The 16,014-nt window shown below is 42.9% G+C and overlaps 1 protein-coding gene and 1 pseudogene across 2 annotated transcripts; both read left to right on the top strand.

Moving 5' to 3' along the window:
• Positions 1-5,851: 5,851 nt before the first annotated feature.
• Positions 5,852-8,397, top strand: LOC147798267 (uncharacterized; annotated as a pseudogene). Its single transcript, XR_015426438.1, has 3 exons — positions 5,852-7,038; positions 7,392-7,475; positions 7,575-8,397. The product of XR_015426438.1 is annotated as an uncharacterized LOC147798267 (transcript).
• A 2,745-nt stretch (positions 8,398-11,142) lies between these two features.
• Positions 11,143-15,343, top strand: LOC110985487 (development-specific protein LVN1.2-like). The gene is made up of 6 exons (XM_022246543.2): positions 11,143-11,358; positions 11,777-11,922; positions 12,800-12,884; positions 13,499-13,666; positions 14,193-14,284; positions 14,548-15,343. The coding sequence occupies exons 1-6, from the start codon at positions 11,259-11,261 to the stop codon at positions 14,608-14,610; spliced, it is 654 nt and encodes a 217-aa protein (XP_022102235.2). The 5' UTR covers positions 11,143-11,258; the 3' UTR covers positions 14,611-15,343.
• The last annotated feature ends 671 nt before the right edge of the window (positions 15,344-16,014 follow it).

The raw sequence follows: 16,014 nt of genomic DNA, 5'->3' as shown, positions 1-16,014 counted from the left end.
TATAATGCAAACAATTCAACCGAATAACTTACAGATTCTTACTATTTTTTCATTGCATATCTATATCATGTTGCTATTGTTCTCGTCTGTCAAAATTTATATCCTGTTTTTGCATACGTCTTGTATTATAATCGTGTAAAAACTTCCCACCGTTATTTACATATTGTAGAAACTCGAAACTCAAATAGATGTACAATGAGTCTAAATTTCATTCCAAATCCAAAAGTGTCATATGAACAGGTTAGTTGCCAAAAAGTGCATTGCACTGACTCACGATAAGGCAAAACACATGGAATGCCCGGATTGGGATTTCAAATTGGGTAAAGTTGAATAAAACACGCAATGCTGAGCTGATTTAAACATGCCAAATTTTTGACGATGCCCTAAATCAATAGCGAAGGGTAATGTCTTGTATATCGAAGATGTCACGGGGAATCTATGTGAAGAGGGCTATAGTATTAGTGTGTTATGCGGTCATAAAACAATAAGTTCTTAATCCCAGAACTTGAAACACAGGCGGGGAACTGTAGAAGCTTGTGCGTGGGCAAACGTACGGGATTACACAATAACTGTATTCAAAAACTGCATTAAGTACAATGATCGTCACTCAGAATTATGAAAGTTCTTATTCACAGCAAGTCCAATAACAATTTATCACAACATTCCGTCTATCAGAAGACGGTTGAGCGTGTAATCAAAAGGCTGCATGGTCGAAACGTTTTGACGAATGGCTCTTTTCAGCTAGTACAAAACGAGCTTTTGGGAAATCCGATTCCCAGATTTATGCCACAAAAGAACGACTCTTTTCTACCCCCCATGGGTAAAAGGTCATAGTCAATGATAGTGTCACAAAGAGCGTCAGGCCAAACCACAAACAGGGAACCAGCCACTCTCTTCTCGGTAATAGGATTTTGTTACACGCTGTTCCGGTGGTTGAGTCGGCGGTAAATCATCAATGCCCAGCATGACTGTACCGCATACCCTGGAAAAAACAATTTGAGTTTCCGGATTTTCAGTTATTCCGGTTGACAGCTCAACCAGGGGGGGGGGGTCGAATAACGATTGAGCCGGATTTTGAGGTGAGAACCGAGATCTCATACACGCTGAAATTCGGTGTATTTTAAACCCTAATCCCATTCTTCATTATTCCTCGTAGAATAAACCTTTGTTTTTTTTCTGACTTGAACAATTTCTCTGGAATTTCGAAACAGCCTCCTGTTCTCTCCCTCAAAAAGAAAAGCAGACAGCAGTTCCATTGTCCCCAGTTCGTCCATATTTTCCGGGTTTTTTAAAGGAAATTTGCCACCACAAACAAATCACGTCATGACTTTCTATGACGAATCATTTCAGGGAAGTTAAATTAGTGGAGACTCCAACAACATCTGAACACACTTCACATAAAAATTGGTGCCTGTTAATAACAGGTCTGGTGTGTAAAACGAAACGAACAGTCCGCACTGGACTATATTTTCCGAGGATTTTACTGATCCGATGGGAAAATGAAAAATGGGCAAATTTTACCGCCGTCCGCACTTGGACTTTCGACGCGGGGATTTTTACCCAGACGCGTGGGAAAAGTATTACCGAGCTGTCACTATAATGGCACATGAGGGCGCTTTGCGTGACCTTTCGTGTTCACCCTTTGAATGAATGATTACGTCGGCCATCCAAAACAGGCACCCAGAGGGTGCCTGTTTGTACATCACTGAACTATTGTGCAAATAACCTTTTAATTTCTTACTAATGTGCATATTTAATTTCCTTAATTTCCCTAAAGGCGTTAGCTCTTGTGACACATACTTTCCTGTTCTGAGTCCACTCTATGGTCGAGTTCGGGCGGCCTGTTCTTGACCGCACGGGTTTCTTGTTCTCGCGCTCGAACGGCGGGAACACGACTCAAGAACACTGTTCTTGGAACAGGATCACACACCACCTCCTCGTCTGGCAGGGTTTTACAGGAACACACGGAAAAACTCGTGAGATTTTGATTTTTGAACAGCTGCACAAGAAGATAGATGGCTTCCAAAGCTATAGACCATAGGAAGTTTTGCAAAATTAACATTAATTATTTTCCGTAATGAATGAATAATTCAGAAATGAGTGTTCCTGTTTATATAGAAAAGAATTCAGCCCATCCAAACATCAACTCTCGAATAACGTAGCCTACATGGACGCCGCCAAGTTGCTTGTCACTAACTACCAACCGGTTGTTCGTTCCCGGCGTTCGAGTGTCCGACCCGCGAACAAATGGAGCTGTTCGTGAACATACGGGAACAAGCCGCCCAAATTCAGCCTCAGCGATCCTGTTAATTCTGAGTGCGGGGTGCACCCTGGTAATTAGGCCAGAAATATGTCCGCCGAGCTCATTAATAAAAGTTATACACTGAAAATATTCTATATTAGAGGGTCCAGATAGCCATGGAACTGAGGAATTCAAGAAATATGAGACTGGACATCTGGGCCGGACTCGGGGCTTCCAATTCTGAGCAATTTGGATGCAATCGGGTTTGAAAGTGGCACTATTTGAGCCATTTTGCTGAGGGAGGGTTTTTCAAAATGGCTACTTTTCTGGACAGGGACATTTTCTGCATTTTAGGGGTGGTCTGCTTCTGGTGAAAATTTCTCAAAAATTCATTGGTCAACCCCCCGAAAATTGAAAGGAAAATGAAAGAGGACATGTGGAACATCATTTTTCTGTGCAGCCTGAACACCTGTGAGAGTTGTATTTTTAAAATATTTGTGAAGTATGGGGATTTATCACTGCTGTCTATGGGAATTTATTTGTAGTGGTGCACCCCTCAGTATTTACACAGCAACATTCTGTGCAGTCAGTTGAATGACTTTGTAATCTCCTTAATTAACTTATGAACAGCAAAGAGCAGTATCTCTGAGATGGCCGAGTGGTTAAGCTCGCGGTTATCAGATCGTTAGGCGGTGGGTTCGAATCCCAGAATTGACTTTTTATTTTCCCAACGCTCGCTGTCAAGTCAGTTGCTATAAGAGACTCCAATTGACTCCGTCAAATACCAGCAGTACCTTAGCCGACCGGGATAAGCTCTGCGGCTGGCACTGTCCGCAAAGTCCAGGTGAGCGCCTTAGTACAGGTTCGAGACGTATGGCCGACTCGGCGGCCAGGGCTTAGGGGCTTGTCTCGTTTCCTCCCTTGCATGGTCGCTCGAACCCTTTTGGGGGTTAAATGGATGGGCAGGGAGGAAGTGTGGTGGGCCGGGAACCCCGAGATCCCAGAAGAGTCCTATATGGAAGCCGGTAACTGCGATTCGTAGCGAATTTCAGGAGTCCGTGCGCCTGAATGCTTGGTCAACACCGCATAACTTTTGGATTTTTTTTTTCATGTCCCTGAGCGCAGAACCCACGAGGCAATTTTTTAGGTTTGAATACAGTGAGCTACAGGATTGATGCTGATTTATCTTCATTCATTTCCGAAACTTTCGACAGTGAAACCGATCCCAACCGTCTTGGGTCCATTTCTTCTCAGTGATCTCAGTATAAAAGCTCTCAGGCGTATAATGTTTATTATCGGAGATTCAATAGCAAGAGATCCTGGGGTGGCACAGTCGGGCGGCGCGCGCCTTCCTATTTTATTGATGGAAACACATTTTCATTTGTTATAACAACAAATTTCGTTGGCTTTCAACTGCAGAATAATTTGATATTTTCAAAGAAATATTCTCACAAAAGATGCGTCCCATATCTTCTTGGGTTACCCCAAAAGTTTCAACAAATGCATTGCATCTGCCGCTCCTTTTCTTAAATGTGAATGTTTGATCCATCACTTACTCTAGTCAGACAGGTCTGCCCGAAAAATGCAAGCAGGAAAATAATGAAATGAAAACGAAAGAAAGGAACAACCCCTAGTTGCTCGAATTTCAACAACAGAAAACGGCATCGAGATTGCAATGGATGTCAAATCAGTAATTAGTTTAAGGTTTTACCCCATTGTCGCCTGAAAAGGCGCATAGGCCGTCCTGTTCCCCCATCCACCCACCCATCCACCCACCCATCCACCCACCCATCCACCCATGCAGTGTGTATTTGCCTGCAACTGGGGACCCCCTATTGTTCCTCTTTTGTTTGTACTTTAACTTTTTCAGAAGACCACCCATATGTTTTGTACACAGTTGTCAATCGGGGACCCTCTGTCAATCGGGGACCTTATTGTCCTCTATTGTTCAGGGTCCCCGATTGAATGCAGAAACAAACTCACACACACACGGTAACCCACGTTAGACTTAATTTTGATCAGGCTGACTGAAACTTAATGTTGTCATTTCAATTAATCCGTGCCTCATTGGCCACAAGTTTAAAATCAGAATTTCGGGGTGACAAAAATGGCATAGCCAAGTAGCTCCCTTTTCAAACTCAATACTTCCCAAATGTACCTGTTATTTCAAACTGGTTTTTATGGGTAGTTCAGTAACGCCTCCTGGGGGGATGAGGGCATAAAACAAGACCCCTCCCCCCCTAAAAAGTGAATTCGGCAAACACGACTGATATACAGGAAAATGTCAAAGTGATCATAATCTCACAAAACATGCAGTTTTACTATATAGTTCCTGAATGTCATACACAAGACTGGACATATTATGTAATATGCAACACAAAGCTTGAGGGCGCTATTTCAAATTAATGTGGGAGAAGCACAGTTGTAATAGGACGCATTTCACCAAATGGTTGGAATTCTGCGCGCAAGCTCATTAGTAATTGGTGATCCCTCGGTTTTGTTTTTACAATAAAGCATGCCATAATCAGGAGAGATCATGGAAATATTTCTATAAATCCCGAATTTTGGACTGGTATTTTCCAGGTCTAGATACTTCTTGTACAAAAATCCCCCAAATGGCGGGCCCATTATGGACAGAGGCGGGCGGCTACCTCTAGAGTTGAGCGCATCGTCTTACTACTATTTTAGGAGTATCTTTGGGGAAAGGCGAATAAAAAACTTTTTCGCGGCTAACCCCCATCACATTGAAACGAAAAGTGATCTTCTGGCCACAATCTTGAATTTGCAGTGAAAAAATTGGAAATAAAATTCATTCATATATTAATCAGCTTAAAAAGTTGAGCTCACACCCTGACTAGACTTGATTTCCGGTAATTCACTGCTGCCTACACCTCAACCATTATTCTTTCCAAATTTATTCATTCCAGGTGCGGAATTCAGTTTTTCTTCACAATCTGACGATTGGATGGAGCACGACAACCTCAATCGGTTTTTGAAAAACTCCATTTTGAAAGTAGACGCAACGAAATCCGCAGCGCTGGTTATTTACCCTCCTGAAAAAAAAAACGCATACGCCGGACGCGTTTTGGACGCAACGTCCTATCCCGTCTATCTATACTGGAGATCAGTGCATGTAACCCTATGTGCAGTGCACGTGTACAGTGAGCATGGCCCCTCGGTAGAGGGAGTGGCCTCTCCTGAAGAGTCCATCGGAGCTAATTAACATATAATTTTTTTTCTTAAGTCCAAATTCCACGACTACTTATCATATCCTACCCCTGAACATGCCGAAAATCCTGGTTTAGTCATTTTGCAGCCACAGGAGAACTGTGGTGTGACCGTAATGCAAACCAGTAATGAGGTTGGCTGCAGGAAATGGGACAAGAAACACTTCTGCTTTTACTGCGATGTACCCCAGGCCAAGCTCCCCCGTCATCTCCAGTCATGTCACAAGGAAGAAAGAGAAGTCATCGAGATCGCCGGTAAGCCCAACGCCGGTGTGCGTAAGAAACTTCTGTTGAAAATTCGCAATATAGGCAATCACAGGCACAATTGTCTGGTTCTTCGTGAAGGTCGTGGTGTGCTCGTTGTCGGGTACAGGCCAAATTGCAAGGTATCTCCCGATGCATATGGACCATGCGTATATTGTTACGGCTATTATGTGCGTACCAATTTGTACATCCGTAACAGGGTGCGTGAATTGGGTCGACTCGTCATACAACTTCGAAAGAACACCCAGCAACCAAATGCATCACTCGAATCATTTGTCCATCCTCACCACCTTAGGCTGATATTGTGAAGGCCGTCCACGATATTGCTGGCTTCAGTGAAGACAAACAGTTGTACGATGTTCCGTCACTAGCGCTGAAGATTGGTTATTCCGTCAAGAAGTGTGCACTCGTCTTGAAAGGAAGTGCCCTGGAGTCCGGCCAAAAAACACAAAGCGGAGCGTGCGGAAGAGTTTCTGCAATTGTGTGAATTGAACTGGCGAGACCTTGTGTCCACACACGCACACAGAACGCTGTACCAAGGAAAACGCAACAAAGTCACCATTCTACCAACAAATGCCGATGTAGTCCACCTGTCGTAGTTCCTTCATGAAGCTGGCAACCGGGAACTTCAACTCCTGCAGGGTGCTCGGGGCAGACAAATCAGGCCAGTTTGGCAGAAATTGAATGAGGTCTGTCTGTGCCACCTCATCATGTTCAACCGAAGAAGGCAGGGGGGAGGTTTCAAAGATGAAACTTGAAGATTTCCATAAGCACAGCACCGCCAAACTGGAGGGGGAATGCCTGTTGAGTGATTTAGAACGCCAGCTGTGCAAGATGTTCCGTGTTGTCGAAATAGTTGGCAAGAGAGGCAGAACTGTTCCCATGCTTCTAAGCAATGAGGCAGTAGCATGGTTGAATGCCCTTTTTGCCAAGAGACATGAAGCTGGAGTAGCCCAAGACAACAACGTCTTGTTCGCATGGTGTTGTTATGGCGGGAGAGGCCACATACGAGGGAGTGACTGTTTAAGGGTATATGCAGATAAGGCTGGCCTTGACAATGCATTCAGCATCCGGTCCACCAAACTCCGTAAACATGTAGCAACTGCATCGCAAATTCTTGCATTAAAGGAACATCAGCTCCAGCCAACTTCATGGGCCACGATCTGCGGGTACATCGCAAATACTACCAGTTGCCAGATACTGTACAGCGGGTCACCAAACTGTCCAGACTTTCCCTGATTTTGGAGAGGGGCAACCTGTCTTCCCAGCAGGGCAAATCCTTGGACGATCTGCATGTAACTGGAGGTAAGGGCACCTTGTACTCAAACCAGGTTTCCCATGTTCCGTCTACCAAACGCTTAGCTTCGAACCAAGTCAACCCAACCCAGACTCCCATTTTGTAGGGCATCGTACTCGGCCGGAAAGAATACCTCTCTTCCTATTCACCCAGCCCCCCGGAAGAACAGACCAGTACAAAGAAAGACGGGGACCAAAAATCCCCCCCATAAATGTATCTTGCGTCAAGAACTCCCAAAATAATGTGCCATTTTGGCCGGCCATTCCCCCCCCATATCAACGCCAAGCAGAGACTGCCAGACACCCGTGCATGTATGTGTGCTTTAACTGATTGATCTCAATTTGGGGTTTACTCTCAAAAGGCTTCACCAGTGAAGAGGACAGCAGCGACAGTGGGGACAGCAGTGACAGTAGTGAAGACTCCTGCGATGAATCCGTTGATAACGGTAAGATTTGGTTGGTCTGTCTGTCTGTTACTCTGTCGGGCTGTCTGCTGAGCTGTCACCTACACTTCTAATGTCCTTTTCTTGCCTCTACATTAATAGGACAGCTTCCTGGTGTTGCTGCTGCATCTCGAACAAGGGAACCCTCTCCGCCATCGAGACGAGTGAAGCGGCGTCCCTGGACTACAGCGGAGAAGACAGACGTCCAAGAAGGCCTGCGCAAATTCTTCCAGTAGAGGAAAGTTCCTGGTAAGCTGGACATCGAAGCAGCTTGCACTGTGGCACTGCAGACCCGTACTTGGAGAAACATCAAAGACTTTTGTCGTAACACTATGAAGTTGTAGGCAAGTTAAGCTAGGATACGCCACACCAGCCATTCTCTCGAGACATTATACCACATTGATGCATAACCCTATAGCGGTAGGCCAATAATGCACTCTAATTTTAGCGGCCAAAACAACCAAAAACTTGTGAGTGTTGTCCTCGGTGTTATAGGCTGCACTCACATGGACCAGAAGTCCTCCGTCTGACAGTTTGGAAAGTATGCCATCCATCTGCAGTGTCTACATGTATACGTGTGTGGGGGGGGGGGCAGGACGGCCTATGCGCCTTTTCAGGCGACAATGGGGTAAAACCCTAAGCTAATACTGATTTGACATCCATTGCAATCTCGATGCCGCTTTCTGTTGTTGAAATTCGAGCAACTAGGGTTGTTCCTTTCTTTCGTTTTCATTTCGTTATTTTCCTGCTTGCATTTTTCGGGCAGACCTGTCTGACTAGAGTAAGTGATGGATCAAACATTCACATTCAAGAAAAGGAGCGGCAGATGCAATGCACTTGTGGGGTAACCCAAGAAGATATGGGACGCATCTCTTGTGAGAATTTTTCTTTGAAAATATCAAATTACTCTGCAGTTGAAAGCCAACGAAATTTGTTGTTATAACAAATGAAAATGTGTTTCCATCAATAAAATAGGAGGGCGAGTGCCGCCCGACTGTGCCACCCCTGGATCTCTTACTATTGAATCTCCGATAAAATTATACGCCTGAGAGCATTTATACTGAAGATCACTGAGAAGAAATGGACCCAAGACAGTTGGGATCGGTTTCGCTGTCGAAAGTTTCGGAAATGAAAAAATGTGGTGAGGGAAAAAATCCAAAAGTTATGCGGTGTTGACCAAGCATTCAGGCGCACGGACTCCTGAAATTCGGTACGAATCGCAGTTACCGGCTTCCATATAGGACTCTTCTGGGTCTCGGGTTCCCGGCCCACCGCACTTCCTCCCTGCCCATCCATTTAACCCAAAAGGGTCGAGCGACCATGCAAGGGAGGAACGAGACAAGCCCCTAAGCCCTGGCCGCCGAGTCGGCCATACGTCTCGAACCTGTACTAAGGTGCTCACCTGGACTTCGCGGACAGTGCCAGCCGCAGAGCTTACCCGCTAGGCTAAGGTACTGCTGGTATTTGACGGGGGTAAATTGGAGTCTCTTATAGCTACTGACAGCAAGCGTCGGGAAAATAAAAAAAGTCACTGCCGGGATTCGAACCCACCGTCTAAAGATCTGATGACCGCGAGCTTAACCACTCGGCCATCTCAGAGATACTGTTTTTTGCTGCTCATGTTAATTTAATTAATAAGGAGATAAAGTCATTCAACTTACGGCACAGAATGTTGCTGTGTAAATACAGAGTCACTGAAACGTCATCCGCCCTGAGCCGAAGTGCACCCTCAGCGGCGAAAGAAAGACGGGGGTACTAAGTTTTCCAACCGGGTTCTAAGGGTGCACCCTGGTAATTAGGCCAGAAATATGTCCGCCGAGCTCATTAATAAAAGTTATACACTGAAAATATTCTATATTAGAGGGTCCTGAGAGCCATGGAACTGAGGAATTCAAGAAATATGAGACTGGACCTCTGGGCCGGACTCAGGGCTACCAATTCTGAGCAATTTGGATGCAATCGGGTTTAAAAGTGGCACTATTTGAGCCATTTTGCTGAGGGAGGGTTTTTCAAAATGGCTACTTTTCTGGACAGGGACATTTTCTGCATTTTAGGGGTGGTCTGCTTCTGGTGAAAATTTCTCAAAAATTCGTCAGTCAACCCCCGGAAAATTGAAAGGAAAATGAAAGAGGACATGTGGAACATCATTTTTCTGTGCAGCCTGAACACCTGTGAGAGTTGTGAGTATTTTTAAAATATTTGTGAAGTATGGGGATTTATCACTGCTGTCTATGGGAATTTATTGTAGTGGTGCACCCTGCGCTCTCAGCAATCCTGTTACTTCTGAACGCGCCCTCAACGATCCTGTTAATTCTAAGCGTGCCCTCAACGATCCTGTTAATTCTTAGCGCGCCCTCAACGATCCTGTTAAATCTGAGTGCGCGTTGAGCAACTACACAGAGACCGGAACTGGTTTACTAATACTGAATGTAGGGCAAAAATCATTTTATGGGATTGCATAATTCGATTAGGACAAACCTGTAAAATATTTGTCCAGTCTTTTTAAATGAATGCAAAACGATAAGCATTTCCTTGTGAGCGGTTATTTTGAGCTCTATTCATTTGTTTCAATGCATTTATATTTCTGCCAGTGCTTCATTCGTTGTTTTTTCTTTTTCAGGCAAACAGAGTATAGAATCAAGAAATCCAACAATATTTTCTTCGTGTTGTGGATTTTCAGAACTTTGCTAGAGAACTGAGTCAAGAGGGAATCAGGTCTAGCATAATCAAATAACAATTTACTCGATTTTGTTCTGTTTTATGACCTTCTGTTTCTGTTTAATATGGGTTCACATATTTCTAGTTTAGCGAAAATAGGCCAGATGATGTTTTACATTTGCTGTTCAATTCTGATCAAAGTTGATAGTGGGCGCCATTCACTTATGCTGGAACAAGTTCATTACTTCACTGTTTCGCCTGTGTTCGGCTTCACCTTATAAAACCTAACCTCGGCGAGCGACAAAATTGAAGTTAAATTGTGTTACTTTGGTCATAATGAACTGGACCACTGGATAATGTTTTAGGCTTTTTTTACAATAGTGGAAAAAAACTGCGCTGCGTGTGGATTTCTCAATAAGCGTATGGTTGAAAAAGACTATCGGTATCATTCAGTTTCATTATCATGCAGTAATTGGAAGCCGGAAACTATGTCTGTGCATATCAGAGAAATTATGCCACAACTCACTATGTGAGCATGGGCGTCGCCAGGATTTTTCGGGGGGAAACCATTTTGTCCCCATTGACTGGAGAGTTTCATGAGGGCAAGCTAGGGCTAGTGGTGATATATTTAAAGCAAATCCCGAACTTTCATCCCATTTCCTCTCCTCTTAATATTTACTTGTTTTTCCAACTTTTTTTTTTAATGTTCCCCCATTCTTTCAAAGGGCAAGTATCCCTCTTGCCCTCCCCTCGCGACGCCCATACGTGTGTTTTCTTCCAAAAATGTACTTCACAATTTGAAACTTTCTCAAGTAAATTTCATCATCCGAAATATCCTACGTTTTGATATTCACGTCACCTGATGTTTTCCGTCACCAAAAAAAAAAAAAAAAAAAAAAAAAGGAGGGGGCACGTTCCATGGACTTATCAGCAAACAATTCCAACACGAGACCGTTGCCCTCCAGAGGAGTCAAAGGTCCACTATAAATAGGTTGATTGAAACCAGCTTAGTCATACATAAAGGCAAAGCCGGTAGCGGGGTACTGTGTTTGATCATAGATCCATCAAGTGTTATAAACTCTGGCCCTTGGTAGCTCGCCGCTCAGCACTAACTTGAAGACAGTAATCATGGATATTAAACCGGTGTTGTTTCTGCTTCTGGTCGCTGTGGCATTGGGTGAAGCCCAAAAGAAATGCTGTTTCCCTGACCAATTTGAAATCGTCGACGGTGAGTCTTAACTTTCAACCTCAAGAAAATCATTCCAATGTTTGAATTAAATTTCCTGCTACCTACTCAGTGAAAACTGTCGTTGTTCGTTACCTCCCCTATGCATCTTACAATTGTCGAGTAGTTTTTGAAAGAGGGAGGGACTACTCTTATATTTTGTAAGCTGCCAGGATAATGTGCACATTATTAACCAATACCTTCGTGGTTCTACGCGATTTTTCTTAGAGGGTCACTCTAGCTCTACAACCGTTGCATGTCTACTTATAAACGTGAACCGATATCTTCCTTTAGCTCTTTGTAGAGCCTGATCGTTTTGGCAATGCTTATAATCAGATAAATAACCTGTTAATAAAAATAACTTCCGAAGAATCTTTGTTAATTACCCCAGAGTCCACCCCTTTTTGTATATACTTTCCAGGTCAGATCGTGGGTTTCGTCCAATCGGGACAAGGTACGGCGGTGACGCAGTCTTCGCAGGCGGCTTTTGACTATACCAACAGACGAACGGGTGCATTGCTTCAATCCTCGGGTTCCAGATATCAAACCATCACGGACTACAATAAGGTTAAAATGGAAACTGCTTTCTTTCTTTCTTGTAACACACTTTGTCAGAACGCGTGAAATTCCTCGTCAGGTATCTTCCCCCACACTTTTCAATTTTTGCCATCCCAAACGTTTTTGGGGTTATAAACAGGAGTGCTTCAAGCTCTCTTAACAGTGTCAAGTGACGCCATGGATTTTTAAAGCAAACGTAGTTGATATTCAGCCCCTTACCATGTTTCATACAGATTAATATGTGTTACAACACAAACAAGACTTTAATTCCTTTTTTCATTAGAAGAAAAAAGAGGGTTGGAGTTTTTCAATTCTTAGAAAACACTCTCATCAACGGTTGCACGAGGGCTTTATCACATAAGGCACTTCTTGCTAGTAGAACACCGGTACAAAAATGTATCCTTCAAAACCATCCGCCAACAATGTTTTGACGAAATGTTAGCAAATTATATTCCGAACGAGCCATTAAACATGGAACGACCTACTTCAAGAAAATATAGAAAAGTGGGATGCATACATTGTACACAAAGCTATTGAGACACGCCTATGCTGTCTTAGTATTACTAATTTATTCAGGCTTTGAATGATACCATGCTTTGCCTCATGAATATGGAAATCTTCAACATCTAAAATGTTGAAATTACTTCTATATACTTCAACAAATGAGGTGAAGGTTATCGTAACATGGAACTAGAGCTGTGCGTCGTGTACAAATCCTATTAAACAATCCCATTACATGTGCGCGATCCCTTCCTGTAAAACTACAGTATGTGTTCACGAAAAGTTAAGCGTACCGTTCACGATTGGCGTTGATTTTTTGCCACATTTTGTCATTTTGTGATATGTTTGTGAAAGTTTTCTCTTTTTTTTTATCAAACCCGAATAGGCGGTCATGTACACCATCAACTTGACTTTGAAGACATGCCAGAAAACAGCACTCCCAAATAGGACAATGGACCACTGCGTTCCTAGTAAGTAGCTCCCTGAGCGAATACTCCAAGACGATGGTGACATATTATTTACAATCTGTCACCGATCGTCTCAACGATCCCTTTCAGTGGAACACCTCAATAGTGCCATAAAAAAAGAATGTAGTATATGTAGTTGTACGTACCATAGTACATATTTAGCCCGAGAAGGAGCGGAAAAAATCACATAGGCCTATTGTATCTCTTATGCATACAAAGCTTCGTACATGTAGTAATACAGAATCCGCCGCGCTTTCAGTCGATACTGCGAGCTGTGACTTGCCCATACTAAATACAGTGCGTTGGTAGAGTGGTAGACACTCCATTTGTCTTTTCTGTCGGTTCATGTCGATAAGGTTTGCACCACGACGGGGAGGTACCACCAAACCTTGACAGCATTTGACACTGTTTGTTGAGCTTACGCCATGGATTTTTGTAATCACGTGACATATGAGCATGCCCTGTGTCCATAGGGCTTCGTCGCTGCTTATTATTTTTATTGCGTCTTTAGCTGTGAGACTGGGACTCTGCCAGTTATAACACGTGAATACAGACAGACTAGCCGTAGCCGCAGAAGCCTGTTTCAGACACGGCCTTATTCTGTCTTTCCTATGTAGGTAACGCCACCTATAATGGCCCTTTCTATCTTGGAGATAACAAGCTCACTGGGGATTCCTTCAGCTTCAGCCTAAACGTAGAAGGTGATGTAGTTAACGGGACCCTGTCTGTCACAGAGGGGGACTGTATCCCGGTGGGTGAAACGCTCTTTGGAACATTTGGAGGAAGTAAGCATGTAAATGATATGTATGTGTTTTACTGGCGTACTTCGCAAAGTTGGACTTCCGTCTTTGATCTCGAGACAAATCTCGTCGGATGCTAATTTTGAGTCATAAAGCTTCAAACTATTAATCAATCTAGATCACATTGGTTCTCTTCACTAAAGTTAACGAGTATCTGCGTACAGAGAAGTGACCCCAAGAATCTGACTTTTGATATGATATCTCAAAGAACGATTTAGGCCACGATTTTATGTCCATGAATAAATACGATATGTACTTTCAAGCGCTCTATAAATCATTTTGGAGTCTTCACAAACCACATTAGACATTACAGCCGTGCGTAGGTTGTCTTTTCGTTCGTTTGGTAGTTCACGACAAAATCTAGAGTTCATTTTCTAAGAGAAATGTTATAACTCCATCTTTATTGGTTTTATGTTAATCTTTCTTCAAATGTGTGGGATCAAAACTTCCTGAAACTCTTACAATTTAGGCCTATCAAGGAATATTTCTTGTTGCATTGTTCTGTTTCTAGGACAAACGCTGATTTTAGCGGGATATGTCAACTATTCCCCTGGGATCAAGGACCCTTCCAAGTATTTCAACGTTCCCAGTTACTGCTCTACGGTAAGTTCACAACTTCATATTGGCTGATAACAGAGACCGCTTTTGAATGACTTGGCTAGGGCAACTTTCATAGGCACACGTGTTGTTTCCAAACGTAGCCTAGTAAATTGGACACAGCTTGTCCAAACAGAACCCGTTAGCGTGTCCGCTTGTTTTATTGTATAGCTTATTTTGTAAAGTGAACCCTTTAAAACTTTTTGATTTTTTTCTGACGATGATATTATTTACTGTACAAACAATAGTTTTATTTGTTATTTATTTAGGGGTCTTTCAGCTCGGAACTGGATGAGGCGCTTGCTCACGTGACCCGTACTTTCCTGTTCTAAGTGCACCCCCCCGGCGACTGTACGTGGACCGGAACCGATTTATTACCTGAAGTTAAAGCAAGAATCAGTTTGATTTGATTGATGCAATTCTTTAATGGTACATGTTAAATGAAAGGCAAGCAACAAAAAGTCTACTTTTTAAAAATAAGGGTCAATGTCTTGAGCCATTTGTAAAGAGCGTTACTGACATTTTGCTCTCCTTCTACGATGTCAATTTTTCTCACTTAATTTTTGAGACAGCAGAAGCACAAATTTCAGAACTTCCAAGACGGTTGACAGATTAACTCATTCCAATCTGGTCATTACCCTCTATCGGTAATCTTAAGTTACAACCTTTGTCTACTTCCACACTCATTATGGTATGCCTTCTGTACATCCATGCTAAAGCTCGTGATTTGCTACCATTTGTTGGATGGATAAAGCTCCTGGATTAAGCTTTATTTCAGAGGAAGACTGATGAGAATTGTCAGTTGCAGGAATTGAACATTTAAGCAGGCCAAAATGTTGTAATAAGACGTGTTTGGGCACATGCAGAAGAATTGCTTTAGGGACATTATATGGAGGAAAGTCATGTTTTCAACATTTGCTTTCCTATGAGGTTTGGATTCGGTCTTCTCAAAGCATGTTACTATAATTCCATTATTTCTTCATGAAGAAAATTAGTAATGTAGAAAGGTACAAAGTGCTACACAGTGATTGAATCGTAAATTAAAAAGTCAAATCCGTCAGTTAAGATTGATGCGTTTTCTTATGTGTCAACTCTTAACATAATGGTGTGTGTTTAATAAGCAAATAGTTGATTAGTTAGACAAAGGTTTACGCAAGAAAAAGAAACATAATGTAAGTTATTAGAAATTTCCAAAGCTTTTTTATGATTAAATGATAAAGAATGAGATCAGTGGCATAAATTTGTGTCGGAAACATCTATGCAGAATCTTACCTCAGAATGGAATATCTATGGCGTTTTCTTTGTTGAATATTGAATGCGTTTTAGTTGTTGGGAAGTAGGAAAAATTCTGCACAAAAGTGGGGGATTATTCAAAAGGCCACTGCCTCCTCAAAAGTGGGGGATTATTCAAAAGGCCACTGCCTCCTCAAAAGTGGGGGATTATTCAAAAGGCCACTGCCTCCTCAAAAGTGGGGGATTATTCAAAAGGCCACTGCCTCCTCAAAAGTGGGGGATTATTCAAAAGGCCACTGCCTCCTCAAAAGTGGGGGATTATTCAAAAGGCCACTGCCTCCTCAAAAGTGGGGGATTATTCAAAAGGCCACTGCCTCCTCAAAAGTGGGGGATTATTCAAAAGGCCACTGCCTCCTCAAAAGTGGGGGATTATTCAAAAGGCCACTGCCTCCTCAAAAGTGGGGGATTATTCAAAAGGCCACTGCCTCCTCAAAAGTGGGGGA

This window comes from Acanthaster planci, linkage group LG09, assembly GCF_054643075.1.
Source record: "Acanthaster planci isolate LZ-2023a linkage group LG09, COTS_SCS, whole genome shotgun sequence".
Taxonomy (NCBI): domain Eukaryota; kingdom Metazoa; phylum Echinodermata; class Asteroidea; order Valvatida; family Acanthasteridae; genus Acanthaster; species Acanthaster planci.
This window is presented reverse-complemented; position numbering and strand designations above follow the sequence as displayed.

What these genes read in the sequence shown, in the direction of transcription:
- LOC110985487 (XM_022246543.2), top strand. Translation starts at nt 11,259, where the DNA reads ATGGATATTAAACCGGTGTTGTTTCTGCTTCTGGTCGCTGTGGCATTG. An exon ending in CCAATTTGAAATCGTCGACG is followed by an intron (nt 11,359 to 11,776) that starts GTGAGTCTTAAC and finishes TATACTTTCCAG; the next exon opens with GTCAGATCGTGGGTTTCGTC. An exon ending in AATGGACCACTGCGTTCCTA is followed by an intron (nt 12,885 to 13,498) that starts GTAAGTAGCTCC and finishes TTTCCTATGTAG; the next exon opens with GTAACGCCACCTATAATGGC.